This window comes from Manis javanica, chromosome 12, assembly GCF_040802235.1.
Source record: "Manis javanica isolate MJ-LG chromosome 12, MJ_LKY, whole genome shotgun sequence".
Taxonomy (NCBI): Eukaryota; Metazoa; Chordata; class Mammalia; order Pholidota; family Manidae; genus Manis; species Manis javanica.
Genome location: NC_133167.1, coordinates 71,267,004 through 71,281,310, shown reverse-complemented (window position 1 = coordinate 71,281,310; position 14,307 = coordinate 71,267,004). Strand labels below are relative to the sequence as shown.

General features: G+C 52.7%; 1 protein-coding gene across 7 annotated transcripts in view; it reads left to right on the top strand.

Annotated features, from left to right (window-relative positions):
* Positions 1-14,307, top strand: part of ANK1 (ankyrin 1) — a 204,318-nt gene that overhangs the window by 127,157 nt on the left and 62,854 nt on the right. For all 7 annotated transcript variants that reach the window (XM_073218838.1, XM_073218837.1, XM_073218836.1 and 4 more), the window contains exons 4-16: positions 1,190-1,288; positions 1,794-1,892; positions 2,889-3,074; positions 4,167-4,265; positions 4,703-4,801; positions 5,020-5,118; positions 7,336-7,533; positions 8,970-9,068; positions 9,446-9,544; positions 10,018-10,116; positions 11,158-11,355; positions 11,895-11,993; positions 12,394-12,492. In XM_073218838.1, coding sequence (XP_073074939.1) covers positions 1,190-1,288; positions 1,794-1,892; positions 2,889-3,074; positions 4,167-4,265; positions 4,703-4,801; positions 5,020-5,118; positions 7,336-7,533; positions 8,970-9,068; positions 9,446-9,544; positions 10,018-10,116; positions 11,158-11,355; positions 11,895-11,993; positions 12,394-12,492 — 1,572 coding nt within the window. The remainder of the gene's footprint in view (positions 1-1,189; positions 1,289-1,793; positions 1,893-2,888; positions 3,075-4,166; positions 4,266-4,702; positions 4,802-5,019; positions 5,119-7,335; positions 7,534-8,969; positions 9,069-9,445; positions 9,545-10,017; positions 10,117-11,157; positions 11,356-11,894; positions 11,994-12,393; positions 12,493-14,307) is intronic.

The window sequence follows — 14,307 nt, the reverse complement described above, 5'->3', positions numbered from 1 at the left end:
TGGACTTCTATGAACAATGATTAGCATCTATACATTCATTTCTGGCACTAATTCTTTCTGGATACTGAGGAAGAGCCCTTTTGTTTATCAAATGGGACATAACGAGAAATCAAAGAGACAACTTCAAGAGGCAACAAGCAAGACGTTCCTGCCAGGCACAGGCCACACTTTGGAAGCAAAGGTCTGAGCCCCTTGCAACCCCCAGGCCACCTTCAGTGGGGTGCTCGGGGCAGCAGTGGCTGAGTGGCCATGGGGCTTGGTTCCATGCAGCTCAGCTCCCCCTAGGGGAGGGCGCTTTTCTGTCAGGTGACAGGCAGAATGAATCCAGATGAGAAAACCTGACCTTTCCACCCACCTTCTCAGAACCTGCCTGGTTTCATGTCTCTGTTACTGGATCTTAGCTTTTAGAAAGTTTTACTTTACAGCAATCATAGACTTTATTTTCTTCTAGTGTTTCTTCTCCTGGCTCTTCTCTCTTCTTTGGTGGCCCCTAGCTCATTATATTGTACTTATTAACATTTCAAGTATTCTTTATTTGTATTTTCCTTTGCCAAATTTTATTCTATTTATTTTCCCTCATTACTTTCCTATTTTTCTTCTTTTCCCTGCAGACATTATATAGCTCATTTATCACCCCACAACCCCTGTTCGTATCTCTCTCCTTTCTTTTTCTATTTGATGCTTTACGCGTTCTCATCTCTTCCATCCCCTGTGGTCCCTGGGTGTTCCCCATGACAGTAACGGGGCGCTGAGCCCACAGGAGCTGTCCGCCACCTCCTCCTGAATGCCCCGGCCTCACGGGCTCCACACTGCCCTGCAGTCACAGGTCGAGAGGAGCTGTATGTCCAGAGCCAGCTTCCCTGGCGAGCCTTGTGGGGTGTGTCCCAAGGAAGGCAGACTGTCTATCTGCCCATGACAGGCCACTACGTCTGCACACAGCCCATTTCCAGGTGCTGACAAGTTGGCTTTTTTATCCTTTAGCATTATTTTTTTCCTAGGAAACAGAAGAATTTCCATCATTGGACTTTCAGGACTATTTCAAGATGTATGAGGCAGGAGCATCATGTGGGCACCTATCCCTTTTGGCCATAAAGAAACCCACTGCCCCACCACCAGCCAACACCCTTTGACAGGCACTACACAGGCCCACTGGGAACCCTCCCCTGTTCCTCCTTCCCCTGTGTTTCAGAAAGGGAACACTGCTCTGCACATAGCTGCGCTCGCTGGCCAGGATGAGGTGGTCCGGGAACTCGTCAACTATGGTGCCAACGTCAACGCCCAGTCACAGGTGATGGGTCCCCCTGAGCCGGGCTGCTTCTCTTCCTGCGTTTCTGCTGCACAGCGAGCACACCGGCTCCTGTGGGCATAAACACGCTGCGCAGCCAAGTCTGGGCTCACGAGCAGCATGTCTCCCAGCAATGACAAAGACGTCCTTTACAATGTGCGTGGTCATGGTGGACCCCACCTCTGTTCAAGAAACCCGCCAAGCCCATTTACTTAGGGCTCTTCTAGGAGAGAAACTATGTATGGGCATGGGAAGACATGGGGGAAAAGGGAGTGAAAATAGAGGGGGGTATGTATGTGCAAATAAAAGCTGATGATGCTGGTGAGGGGCAGAAACAGGCTTCCTCAAGCAGCATTGCCCCCACGGGACCTCCTGTCATAAGCTGCTCAGCTGAGTTGGGTGACATCCAGATGAAGAGGGAGTTGCCCTCAAGTTTAAAGGATTTTGCACCTGTTGTAGCCTCTCTCACTAATGAGGGATTTTAATGGCTTTTCGTCTTGGGTTACAGAAAGGCTTTACACCCCTGTACATGGCAGCACAGGAGAATCACTTGGAAGTGGTTAAGTTTTTACTGGAAAATGGAGCTAATCAGAATGTGGCCACAGAGGTGAGTACCTTGGGAAAGTGGCCTCACCACTGGGAGTGTCTAGATATGGGATGTTGCTTGGGGACATGAATTCCTGGGATGTGTCGTGATCAGCGTGAAGTGTCTTTGAGTGCCCTTGACCTTCACATTGCTGCACTGATCCTGGGGACAGTCAGGCTGTGCCTCAGAGTAACAGACCAAGTCACGGGTCTTGAGGAGTATTCAGACACACCCAGGGAAATGACATCAGCATCTAGCGCATCCTTCTCACATTAACCAAAACTGAAGGCTGGCCCGGAAAGCGGGCGTGTGTGTGTGTGGTTGACAAGTCTGCCTTGGACCTTAGTGAGAAAGGCTCTTGCTGTGAACCCCCTGGCCACCCTTGACAAGTCACTGTAGCTCTGATCCTGGATTTTGTCATTGATGAAGTGATGAAGTTGGACTAGTTAGAGCTGAGACATGTCTTGCCCATTAACATTGTGAGACTCAATGATTAGAGGACTTCGATTTCATTCTGCTTTGCCCATTCATGGGGTCCTGTGCCCCTCAGTACACCAACTGACAGGATTATTAACATAGCTCACAATCCAATCCTCAGTACCTGGCATGGTTTCTAGCATTTGGTTGGTGTTCAATAATGTCCATGAATTGAATAAATGCATGGCTGTCTGCCTTGCTCCAGGCAGTGACCTGGCACCTGTAGATAGGGTGAGAGGGTAATATAAAAACCCTTATAGCACTCATTAAGACTGGGAACAAGATAGAAAGGAAAATCTAAGACATGCTAAAGAAAAATTATTATAGGCTCTGTGAGATTGTAGAGAAAGAAAGTAGGACCAAGAAAGGCTTCCGGGAGGAGGTGGCATTGAAGCTGAGCTTGAGGGATGAAGAAGGCTTTGAAGTGGAGGAAGGTCATTCAGGCTGAGCCCTGAGGTGTGAAAGCCTGTGACCTGCTTTGAGGGCAGAACAGGGTCAGATAGGCCCAGAGCAAGTCCATCTCTCCCCCTGTCCTCGCAGGACGGCTTCACTCCCCTGGCTGTGGCTCTGCAGCAGGGCCACGAGAACGTAGTGGCACACCTCATCAACTACGGGACGAAAGGGAAGGTGCGCCTGCCCGCCCTGCACATAGCGGCCCGCAACGATGACACCCGGACAGCGGCTGTGCTTCTGCAGAACGACCCCAACCCAGATGTGCTTTCCAAGGTGAGGGCAGCCAGGCAGGGGGCCGGGAGAATCCCTGGGCCTGCGCCCCCAAGACCTACAGGCTGCAGAGACATCCTCAATTCCCAACAACTTTTGCAAGAGCAAATCCAGACCAGACAGGGTGCCAGCCATGGGCACCAAGCACAGCTCCTGTAGTGCCTTCAGATACCCACCCGTGACACACGGGACCCCAGAGGACAGCCCCACTTTAATCCCCCAATGACGCCAAGAAAAATGTGCTCGGCCTGGAGCAGGAAAGGTTCTGGCTTCTCCAGGTCATCCAAGAGAGTGTCCAGGCCAGGCAGGTGGGTCTCCGTCCAGAGTGAAGCTTTGGAATGGCAGCAGGAGGTGTTCTGGAACTTCATCCCTCTCTCTTCTCCTGGCTGCCCCCTAGTGGGGTGACAGAGGTGTCCCCACACCCAGAGATGACAATGTGGAGGGCTCCCTCGGGTGCCCGGACAGCTGGCCTGCTGGAAGACTGACGTCTGAGGCACTGGTGATCCACTGTCTGTAGGTTCAGGCTGCTCATCACTTCTCATATCGGGGGAACGGATTTGCACTGAGTTATACACATTGTCCCCTGTCCCCAGTGGGCCCTGGGTTTTTTCTGGTGAATGTTGACTGGATCATGCATGGTCTGAGGTTGGGAGGGCAGCATGATGCCAGTGGACTCACTCTGGGGTCAGAGCGCTGCCGCCGACCAGCCAGCAGAGTCATTCCCTTGTAGGGGCAAAAGCAATCCCTGGAATTAGGGTCATGGACCCATAACATTTTTCATTCATGAAATTAAAACCTCTTTGTAAGTAACCATTCGAAATGAATGGGCCCCGCAGAGCTGGAGGTAATCCTCACCCCAGTTTGTCCCTGTGGCTGAGGGAACATGGGTCCCTCAAAGATAACATCTAGCATTTGAGTATCTCCTGCCGCAAAGCACCTCACGGCCCCTGCAGCAAAGGTTCTCATCATCAAAATCTGCTTTATGTATAGGGGCCTCTGGCCCCGCCCCCAGCCTTTTCAGAGCCCCCAGCTGACTCTGAGATAGAAATGACAGTAACGGCATGTGACGAGCTCTCCCCCTCTGTTTTGCCCTAGACGGGATTCACCCCGCTTCACATCGCAGCTCACTACGAGAACCTCAACGTGGCCCAGCTGCTCCTCAACAGGGGGGCCAACGTCAACTTCACACCGCAGGTGAGGCTCTCTGGCCGGCCCAGGACCCAGGCACCCCTCCTCTCTCCGTGGTGCCCGGACTTCCTCCGTCCTGCACGGTGCCTGTGGGTGGCGGCCTGTGTCTGTGAGGCCTCCTGCCGTGGGCTTCTGCACACCTGCCCTCAGTTTTCATCCGCCCGTTCGAGAGGTGGGAAGCCCGGGGGCAGGCAGCTGGCTCTCCTCCGGTCCCTTATGTTGGCTCTGGGAGCCATGGGCGTGCCAGCCGCTTTGACCATAGTGGTCTGGCATCCTTAGGGTTGTGAAAGCTGGCAGGCGCACGGAGGGTCTTAGCAGTAGGCTCGATGTGTGTGCCTGCACTGCTGCCGTTGCGGGGCTGGGGCGGAGAACACGGGGCAGGGGGAGCAGAGCAGCTGCCTCCGAGATGCCTCATCCTGACGAGTCCCTGTCCTCCCCTTCAGAACGGCATCACGCCACTGCACATCGCCTCCCGCAGGGGCAACGTGATCATGGTGCGGCTCCTGCTGGACCGCAGGGCTCAGATAGAAACAAGGACCAAGGTGGGTGCCAGCGAGCTCCATGGTGGGGCCAGGGGAGGGACCTCTGCCTTCCGGAGCCTCGCCTGGGGTGGTGGGCCTCCAGCCTCCAGAGCAGCTGCGGCAGTCCGAGGCAGCATCAGAGCCCCTGCGGCTGGAATGCCACCTGGGGCAGGTCATCCTTCCCACGGCCTCTGATAGGTGCCTCTGGGGCCCTCTCTTTTTGACTCTGTCCTTTAAAGGATGAATTGACACCTCTCCACTGTGCAGCTCGGAATGGCCACGTGCGAATCTCAGAGATCCTGCTGGACCACGGGGCCCCCATCCAAGCCAAAACCAAGGTGCGTGTTCCCCAGCATGAGCAGCGTCTTGTCCACAGGGTTCCAGGTCAGGCCAGCCAGGACCAGATCCCATTTCTGATAAACAGAGACTGGTCTTACTAACTGAGCCAGTGTGTGACCTTTACCTCAATGCCTGTCACTCAGTGACAGGGCCGCCAACCTTTTTGTCGAAAGGGCCAGGTAGTAAATATTTTTAGGCTTTGCAGGCCATGGTCTCTGTTGCAGCAATTCAACTCTGCCAGTGGAGTGAGAAAGCAGCCATGGGTAACATGCACGCTAGTGGTCTTGTTCCGGCAAAGCTCCCTTTGTAAACACAGGCGCCGGCCGGATTTGACCCGCAGGCTGTCATTTGCCTCCCATAGCGTTAAAAAGATCTTGTCTCTTTTATCTTGGCTCCAGAGCAGGTGGGCGCTAAGTACTCTGAGAAGTCCTCAGAGCCTGGGCCAGTCTGGAGTGAAGTTCAAAAGGAAACAGCGGTTCCTCTGAGAGGCCCACTGGGGCCAGAGCAAAGGCCCGTCCTTCAGTTCTAATGTGGGGCCTTGTGTCCCCCAGGGGCTAATGCTGTAGACCTCGTGGTGCCCCCTATACCTCCGCCAGGCCCACTGCCATTCTTTGGGGTGAATTAAAAGATGTGTCAGAAGCAAGCAGGGCGGAAACCAGGCCAATGTGTGGCCACTCAGAGCTTGTCTGTGAGCGGTTCTCTGTCTTAAAATTGTAGCACAGTCCATAACCATGCAATCCAATTTATTCCCCAACAAATCACCATGAGAGGGCACCAAGACCTCTCTGTAATTTGGGTCATGATTCATGGCCCTGAGCCGGTGTGTGTTCGCGTGTGTGTGCTGGGGGCAGGCGTCCTCTGCTAAACGACTTAGTTTCTCACTTAATCCTCTGTCCGCAGCTGATTTCCTGTGTGATCTTAAGCATGTCCCTTACTCTCTCTGTGCCTCAGTTTCCTTATATGGAGGGATCTGCTCCTCTCTCCTAGCCTTGTTGGGGTGACCACATGAGAAGATGTCTTGGAAAGTACATTATAAAAGTGAAATACTCCCAGAAGTGAAGGTGGAATTGTTACTACCAACTATGCTATTAGATCAGGAAGTTCTCTATGTTTTCCACTGAGGCACCATATTTAAACTTTTAAAAGTGTTCCTAAGTTAGTAATAATTTTATGTTATCTAGATGGTTAGAAAGGGGCTTAAAAGGATAGTCACGAAATGCTTTACCAAAAACTTCCAACATTCGGTCAGGAGTATGATACGACCTTGCTTAATCATGGTGAGTGGTCACTAACCTGGGATGACGCTGCTCCCTTCACTGGGAGACTTCTGCTTCTGTCTTCCTGACCCAGTCCTAGCTCAGGGATCACCTCCTCCCGGGAGTCTTCTCTCCCTCATGTCCTCCCTCCTCATGACTCCACAGTTCTTTGTACCTCTGAGCCTTGATCCTGCTTCCAGGGTATAGGTATACTGGCTGGTAACAATGTATCTTAACACCTCTGCTACCTACTAATCTATAAACTTCCTTAGGCCAGGGTTTATGTCTGTTCTCTGTTTCCCTGGACCTTAACCCATATCTGATGCACATTAATCAGTAAATATTTGTTGAATTAATGTCTGAATAAATGAGTGAATGAGACCCCTCTGTCTTTAATTTTTTTCAAATAAATTATCATCTTAGCAACAGTAAGAATCTGTAACAAATTTATTTAAGGGGCAAATTTAAAGGGGCAGAGAACAGAGGGATTTAGGTCCAAGTTCCATTTTGTCATCATTCATTCAGAACCACACATTAGTTAAGGACGACTGTGTGTGTTACATGCATGCATGGGGAATATAAGAGATATTAGGCAGGGACACTGATCTTAGGGAGCGTACAAGCAAGGAGATAAGATACCCACACTGGAAAGTGAATTATGAATACTCTTCAGCACATACATGAATGAGATCCGAGTGAGCAGCGCAGACAAGAAAAGCCCAGTGAAATCTAGGGTGGTCAGGGAAGGCTCCATGGAAGAAGTGGACCTGCTGGAGCTGGCTTAGAGGATCTGGCCAGGTGGAAAGCAGGATGTGTGTAGTCAGGACCAGCATCAGCGAACCAGAAGGAGCCATGCACGCCATGCATTGTGTGGGGTTGAAGAAGGAAGTGAGGTTGGAATCTTTAGCCTGAATTTCTGTGTTCACTTCCTTTGTAATTGCTTTTTTCCTCTTCACCCAGAATGGCTTATCCCCAATTCACATGGCGGCTCAGGGAGACCACCTCGACTGTGTCCGACTTCTATTGCAATACAATGCAGAGATAGACGACATCACCCTGGACCACCTGACCCCACTCCATGTGGCAGCCCACTGCGGCCATCACAGGGTGGCCAAGGTCCTGTTGGATAAAGGGGCCAAACCAAATGCCAGGGCCCTGGTGAGTGGAAGGCTACTGGAGAAGGTTCCAGAGGGGCAAGGGGCCAGAACTGCGTGGCTGGGCCTCTTGGGAAGGGCACCCACTAGGGCCTGGACTGCACCCCGGTCTGGGGCCTGGAAGGTGGCTGGGCCTGCTGAAGCCCGGGAGGCCTGGCAGCCCAGGGCAGATGGCGACCCGCACACACCTCCCCACCCAGGCTGGGTGTCGCCTCCTGCACCTGACAGCAGGGCCCCTGGGAACAGGCTGAGGTCAGGGCTGGGTTTGGGCCCCAGAGACCTGACTTGAGAAGCAGTATTCCTGATATGATGTGGGTCGGGGGTGATACTGCACCTGAGCCAGGCCCGGAGCTGAAGGACAGTGATTTCTTAGAAACTGCCTGGCATTTTGATCTGCTCTGGGGGCGAGTGAACTGGTCTGAGCTAAGCATCCTTCCTCTGCCGAGGGGCTTAGTTTTCATGATGTTCTGTGGAGGTGAGTTCAGGGCTAAAGCACATCCCCCCGGGACTGCGGTTCCCTTCATTCTTCCACCAGGCCAGGGCTCCCAGGCAGCTCAAGGGGTCTGGTGGGGCCGGCTCCTGCATGGAGCACACCCGTGACCACAATCTCCTTTCTGCCCATTCCCAGAGGAGGAGAGTTCAGAAGGCAGGCTAGCCTCCAAACACAGCAAGGATGCTCATTCATTTATTCAGAAAGCTTTCATTGAGCACAGACCACATGCCAGGTGCTGTCCTGGGATAGTCGGGGCTTCTCAAGCTCAGCACTCTTGACACATCAGGTCTGATATTCTTTGATAGGGACCCTCCTGTGCACTGATGGGGGGCCCCCTGTGCACCGATGGGAGCTTCCTGTGCACTCACGGATGTTTAGCAGCAGCCTGGCCTCTGCCCACTGGGCATTAACAACGTTCCTCTCCTGTCTGTGACAATCATAGACATCTTCAGACATTGACAAATGTCCCTGGGGAGGAGGTGGAAGCCCCCCACCCCAAAACTTTGAGAACCACTTCCCTAGGGGGTAAAGCTCCAAAAAAAAAAAACAGATAAAAAGTAATATCCCTGCCTTTGTGGCATTGACATTCTTGTGTGTCCCCCAGAGCAGAGCTGTTATACAGAAATCCATTTCACTCAAAATGATCGTCAGTTTCAGGGAAACAGCTTGGCTTCCCAAAACCATTCCTTTTGTAAATTTCCCTGTAAAGAACTTTTCTTTTTTTTTTGTGCAGGCTCTTTTCATGCACCCAAAAAATTATTACATTTTTTTAAAAGCCTGGTGCCTAAAGAGCCACCTCTTAGGTGATTTGCAGTAACAGTGTGGTCCGTGGGAATCACTGAAAGGCTGGAGCAGAGGCTGCCTTTTAATCAGCACAGTGGTCTGGAGGTTCCTTGGGCTGATGTGTAAGCCCCTGCTTGTCTGTTTCCCTTTGTGTGGGGCTGCAGAACGGCTTTACCCCCTTACACATCGCCTGTAAGAAGAACCATATCCGGGTCATGGAGCTGCTGCTGAAGACGGGTGCCTCCATCGACGCTGTCACCGAGGTAGGAGAGTCCGCAGGTGGAGGATGTCCTTGCCCAGGGCCCTTCTGCAGTCACCTTGAGAGTTGTTCTTTGTAGCTATGTGTGGCTGCAAGGCTAGACTCCTCTAAGGAATAAGTCAAGGTGACTCAGACGAGGGAATGTTCAGGGAGCTGTGCATGATCAGATGCAACTTTTTGAGCTGTCAAAGTGGGCAAAATCACCCTGCAGTGACTTTGTTCCTCCAGCTATTTTCCTGGACACAAACTCATCTCGTTTAACTCCCTTTACTTGGAAAACCATCCTTGAGCCTCCAGAGGCAAGAAAGCACGAGCCACACCTGCTTCCCTCCTTCAGGGGCATGGGAGAGGCACCTCTCTCATTCCTCTCTTGTGTTCCAGTCTGGCCTGACCCCTCTCCACGTGGCCGCATTCATGGGGCACCTGCCCATCGTGAAGAACCTCCTGCAACGGGGGGCATCGCCCAACGTCTCCAACGTGGTGAGCCCGCGGGAGGGCCCTGCTGGGCTCTGTCCTCCCACCAAGAGCTCAGAGGGGGGCTGAGCTAGGGATGTGGACAGAGCCAGTGTTTTCAGAATAGGAGTGGCTCCCGTTTGGGGGGAAATCCATATATACTGACCCTTTCCCAGTTAGACCTGCCACATACCTGTAAGTCTTGGGGGTTTTATTTCTGAAGATAATTCAGGAAATTCTCTAACTGTTATCTGGGCATATATTTACATTTTTTAGCATTCATTAGCTGTGGGGTTTACCTTTAAGTATATCTCGAATACACACACACACACACACTCTGGGCATCAGGAGGCTAAAGGCTAAAGGAGCTGCCTGCTGGCTCAACTCCGCCTCTTGGACAAAATCCCACCAGGTCACTCCCGGCTGGCACTTTGGAGCAGAGTGTGTGTCCCTTTGTAAACACAGCATGCATTGACACTTCTGTAATTTCATCTTTACAGAAAGTGGAGACCCCGCTCCACATGGCAGCCAGAGCCGGGCACACAGAAGTGGCCAAATATTTGCTCCAAAACAAAGCCAAAGTCAATGCCAAGGCCAAGGTGAGTTCTAGAGGTGGGAGGCATCCGGAGATGTCAGCAGTCCAAGCGCAGTGAGGAGAAATCCATACTCATTAGAGGCCCAGATGCAAAGCCGGTGGCGCACATTCCTCGTCAGTGCCATGTCAGAGCCATTAAATGCCCAGACTGTTCTTTGCAGGGGTTCTGAGCAGCTCAGGGATATGTTTGTGTCTGAGCCGTGTTCCTTTAGAATAAAGAAAGCCCAGGGAACCTGGCTGGCTTTCAGTGCCTTTGGGCTGAAAGATTTCCTGGTGGTTACAGTCATGGTGTAAGAAGAGAAGCAACTTTTTGGAGAAAGCATTGCCAGTGCAAATCAATTAGGAATCACAAAATCTAAGAATGGAAGATTCCCCCTTGTGGGAAGAATTGGGTGAGTGAAGAGTAAGATTGGCCGCTGAATTTGCAAGCTGAGCAGCTGTGGGCAAGATTAGGATTTCCTGCCCCTCAGGGGACAGAGCTCTGTCTTGGGTTAGGCCTGTGATTTATGTTTGGGCCAAGTGCTTGGGGGCTGCAGCTGGGCCCAGGAGCCTGGAGACCTCACCCCCTGAACAGGCAAACGGGAGGGGTGAAAAAGTCATCTCTCCTTTCCAGCAACTGGTCTCCCATGACCCCTGGCATGGAGAAAAGTCAAAGCTCAAACAGAAAGACAAACACTCAGTCAGACATGACTGGGGAGACAGTAACGGCAAACGCGACTTAGGGAGGCCCTATACGATGCCACACGCTCTGTGTGCATTTTATATGCAGTCTGCTTGATCCTAACCACAGCCCTGAGAGGTAGATATTATTCCCATTTTACAGATGGGAAGGCTGAGCCTTTGGGAAACTAAGTAGAAATAACAACTAACTAGAAGGGTCGTTCTAAAGATTAAATAAGAGGGAGTATGTTGGTTAATTTGAATCCCAGCTCTTTATCTTATCAGCTGTGTGACCTTGAGAAAGTCACTTAACCTCTCTGGGCCACACCTTCCTTCTTTGTTGGACCAGGTAACCTTAGTACTCCCTTTTCACTTCGGGTTCCAGGATGACCAGACCCCACTTCACTGTGCAGCTCGGGTTGGCCACACAAACATGGTGAAGCTCCTGCTAGAAAATAATGCCAACCCCAACCTGGCCACCACAGCTGGGCACACCCCCCTGCACACTGCAGCCCGAGAGGGCCACATGGAGATAGCCCAGGCCCTTCTGGAAAAGGACGCATCCCGGGCATGCGTGACCAAGGTACTGCCTTCCTCAGGTCCTCAAGCAGTAAGGCTAGTCACCGGTGGACCCTCTGTCAGCCCACTGTGGGGCCTAGCAGCTGGGAGGGCCCGCATGCAGGACTGGCCACCCTCAGTGAGCCTACTGTGTCAACATCCTTTCCCAGGAAGGAGGTGAACTGCGGTCTCTCATCCACCCGCCCACCTCTGTCCATTTATCATGCAATCGCCATTTGCTCAGCACCTGCTCTGGACACATCAGATAGGTTCTGGGCTACAAGCAGCACTCAGACTCAGCCCCTGCCCTCAGCTAGCTAGCAGTCGGATCACTACACGAGATAGTTTTGTGCTGCATCCTGAGAAGTGCGGGTGGCCGGTGGCAGAGGAAGCCTGCTGATCCCTGAGGTCCTGGCCTCTTGGGGGTGGGTCCTTGATTTGATTGGCGTCTGCATGCCACTTAAGCATGGTCACCGCGTCTGCCACGACCATTCTGGTGGGGGTGGGGGGTAGGTGCAGACAGCTCTGGCTCGCCGTGGTTCTGAGGCCTGTGTTTCTCCTCAGAAAGGATTTACCCCTCTCCATGTGGCTGCTAAGAATGGGAGGGTCCGGGTGGCAGAGCTGCTGCTGGAGCGGGACGCGCATCCCAACGCCGCAGGAAAAGTGAGTTTGAACCTCCCTCCCCGTCCAGGGGTGCAGGCCAACCAGAACGAAGGGCAAGCGTTACCGCTTGTGAATGGCATCCCTTGCCTAAGCCTCCTTTGTCCATGTTTTGCATGGCCTTTGGCAAGACCGTTGTCCTTTTAGGAAAAGCTGGTGGCCTTCCCTGAGTGTGCTGCCCCAGCAGGCCCCCTGGGGATGAGGAGGTGGCCCCAGGTCCTGCTGGCTGTGCTCTTTAGTGCCTTCAGATCAAGACTGGCTTTGGAATGATTTTCAACCAGATTTTATCTGTATATGAGAAGTAACATGGACCCAGAAATGGTGCTGCCTGCAGCTACAGGGATCGCCGGTGGGCGGTCCACTGAGTGAAGGCTCTTCTCCTTGTCCGCCCTGCCCCCTGCAGAACGGCTTGACTCCCCTGCACGTGGCTGTGCATTACAACTCCCTGGAGATCGTCAAGCTGCTGCTTCCCCATGGCGGCTCCCCGCACAGCCCGGCCTGGGTAAGCCTGCGCTGCAGCCCAAGGGTTTCTGTGGTTTGCTTTTATTTTTACGTTAGAAATCTCACTTCTCTTTCAAAAATGCTCCCAAATGTTACCTGTAGCATAATTGCTTCTGTGTGGGGACTAGAAGTGGGGCAGGAAGTGTGGCAATTCTTAGCAAGGGGTCATCTCACAGACATGGAGTTCATTTTACACAACAAATGTGTTCCCCAACCCTGTGTGTCAGCTGAGTTCTGCCAACTGGCTGTCAGAGGTCAGCTGGTACAGGCGTCTCCGGAGCTCTGAGCCTGGTGCTCAGACGCCAGCTCGGTTTGATGCTGGGGACACACGGCCACACTGAGGAATAGTGAGGGCTGAGGGTGAACTTGCCAGAACCTCCAAGCAAGGGGTCCATTTCAAATATGAGTAGTCACCCCACGTTTATTTCTCTTATGAGTTCAGACCTTTAGATTATGGTGTTGTTTTTAATAAGACACACTCCTGTGTATTACACGGAGGACACGTGACCAGTGTGCCAGCCTCACGCCAGCTGCGGAAATGCGCACCTCTGAGCAGTGCATCCTAACGGAACGGAGCAGGGAGCTGGCCGACTGGTTTGCATAAAACCAGGCTGGGTGGGAGGGTGTGGGTACCTCAAGGTGAAGGGAGAAGCCGCGCATGAGGAGGCCTCCAGGCACAGGCTGCCCCCAGGGGAACCAGAGGGCATGCAGTTTGTCATGAGGGGAGGGCTCTGAGGGGTCTGGGGCTTCGTAGGGGAGGAGGACTGAGGGGACTGAGCCCGCCTGGGACGCAAAGGATGCACGCAGGCCCTGCCCTAGGAGCTCACCATGGGATAGGGCAGCCAAGACCCAGACGAAACCAGCCACTGTCTGGGAGAGCCACCTTCAGCGCCCAGCACCACCCCTGCTGACACCCACAGGGCTGTGCCAAGCGGGGGAAAGTTGGTGCAGGCCTTCAGTTCGTCTTCCCTCCTCAGAATGGATGCTCATCTGATTTTTACAGCATCACTTTCCTGCAGACGCAGCGTCTCCCAGACACCCCATCTCCTTGGGCTCCTGTCCCTGGTGCTGTTGTAGCGAGCCCACATCACTGTGTAGACGAGCATGCGGCCCTGCTAAGATGTGACTTACTCCTGCCTCTAAAAATAAAAAGCTGGACTCCCCTCCTCCTCATTCCCCTCTTTACATAAAAGAAATTGGAGCCAGGTTCATGGTATTTAAAGAGTATTTAAACCCTGTACAGATGGGTTTTGTTTCCATGGCAAAAAATAGTTTCCCAAGTAGTCTGGCAATTTTGTAGAATTTCACATGCAAATCTCTCTGCACCCAAACCAAACCCTCCCCTTTCTAATTTTGATGCTAATGTTGTTTTAACATTTAGGCAGATCTGTCTCCAGTGCACATTCCTTTAGATGAGCTCATTTCCTTGGGAAAGAAGAGCCTTTTGCTGGCACACATCTCTCCCTAACCTCTTCTTGACTCTGTTTGCCCCTTGTCCTGTCACCTACAGAAGGTCATTCGTTCCCGTAGTTCTGGTTTGGGGGAAGCTCCGAGGGGTGGTCCCTGTTCTGAGACTGACAGCTGCTCACCTGCAGCCTGAGCTGCTTCCAGGGCAAGTGTGGCCCCTGGCTGCTCCTGCCGTATGGAACCCCACGCTGCCCAAGTGACCTGGGACTCCTGACTAGGCTTCCATGAATATGCTTCACATTGCTCGGGTTACTGTACTCTGTGTAGTACTGGAAGTCCTAATCACAGCTGCCTGTAAGCCCTGAATGCCTACCGTAGGCCAGGCACCAGGCAGGTGTCTGCTGTCCGC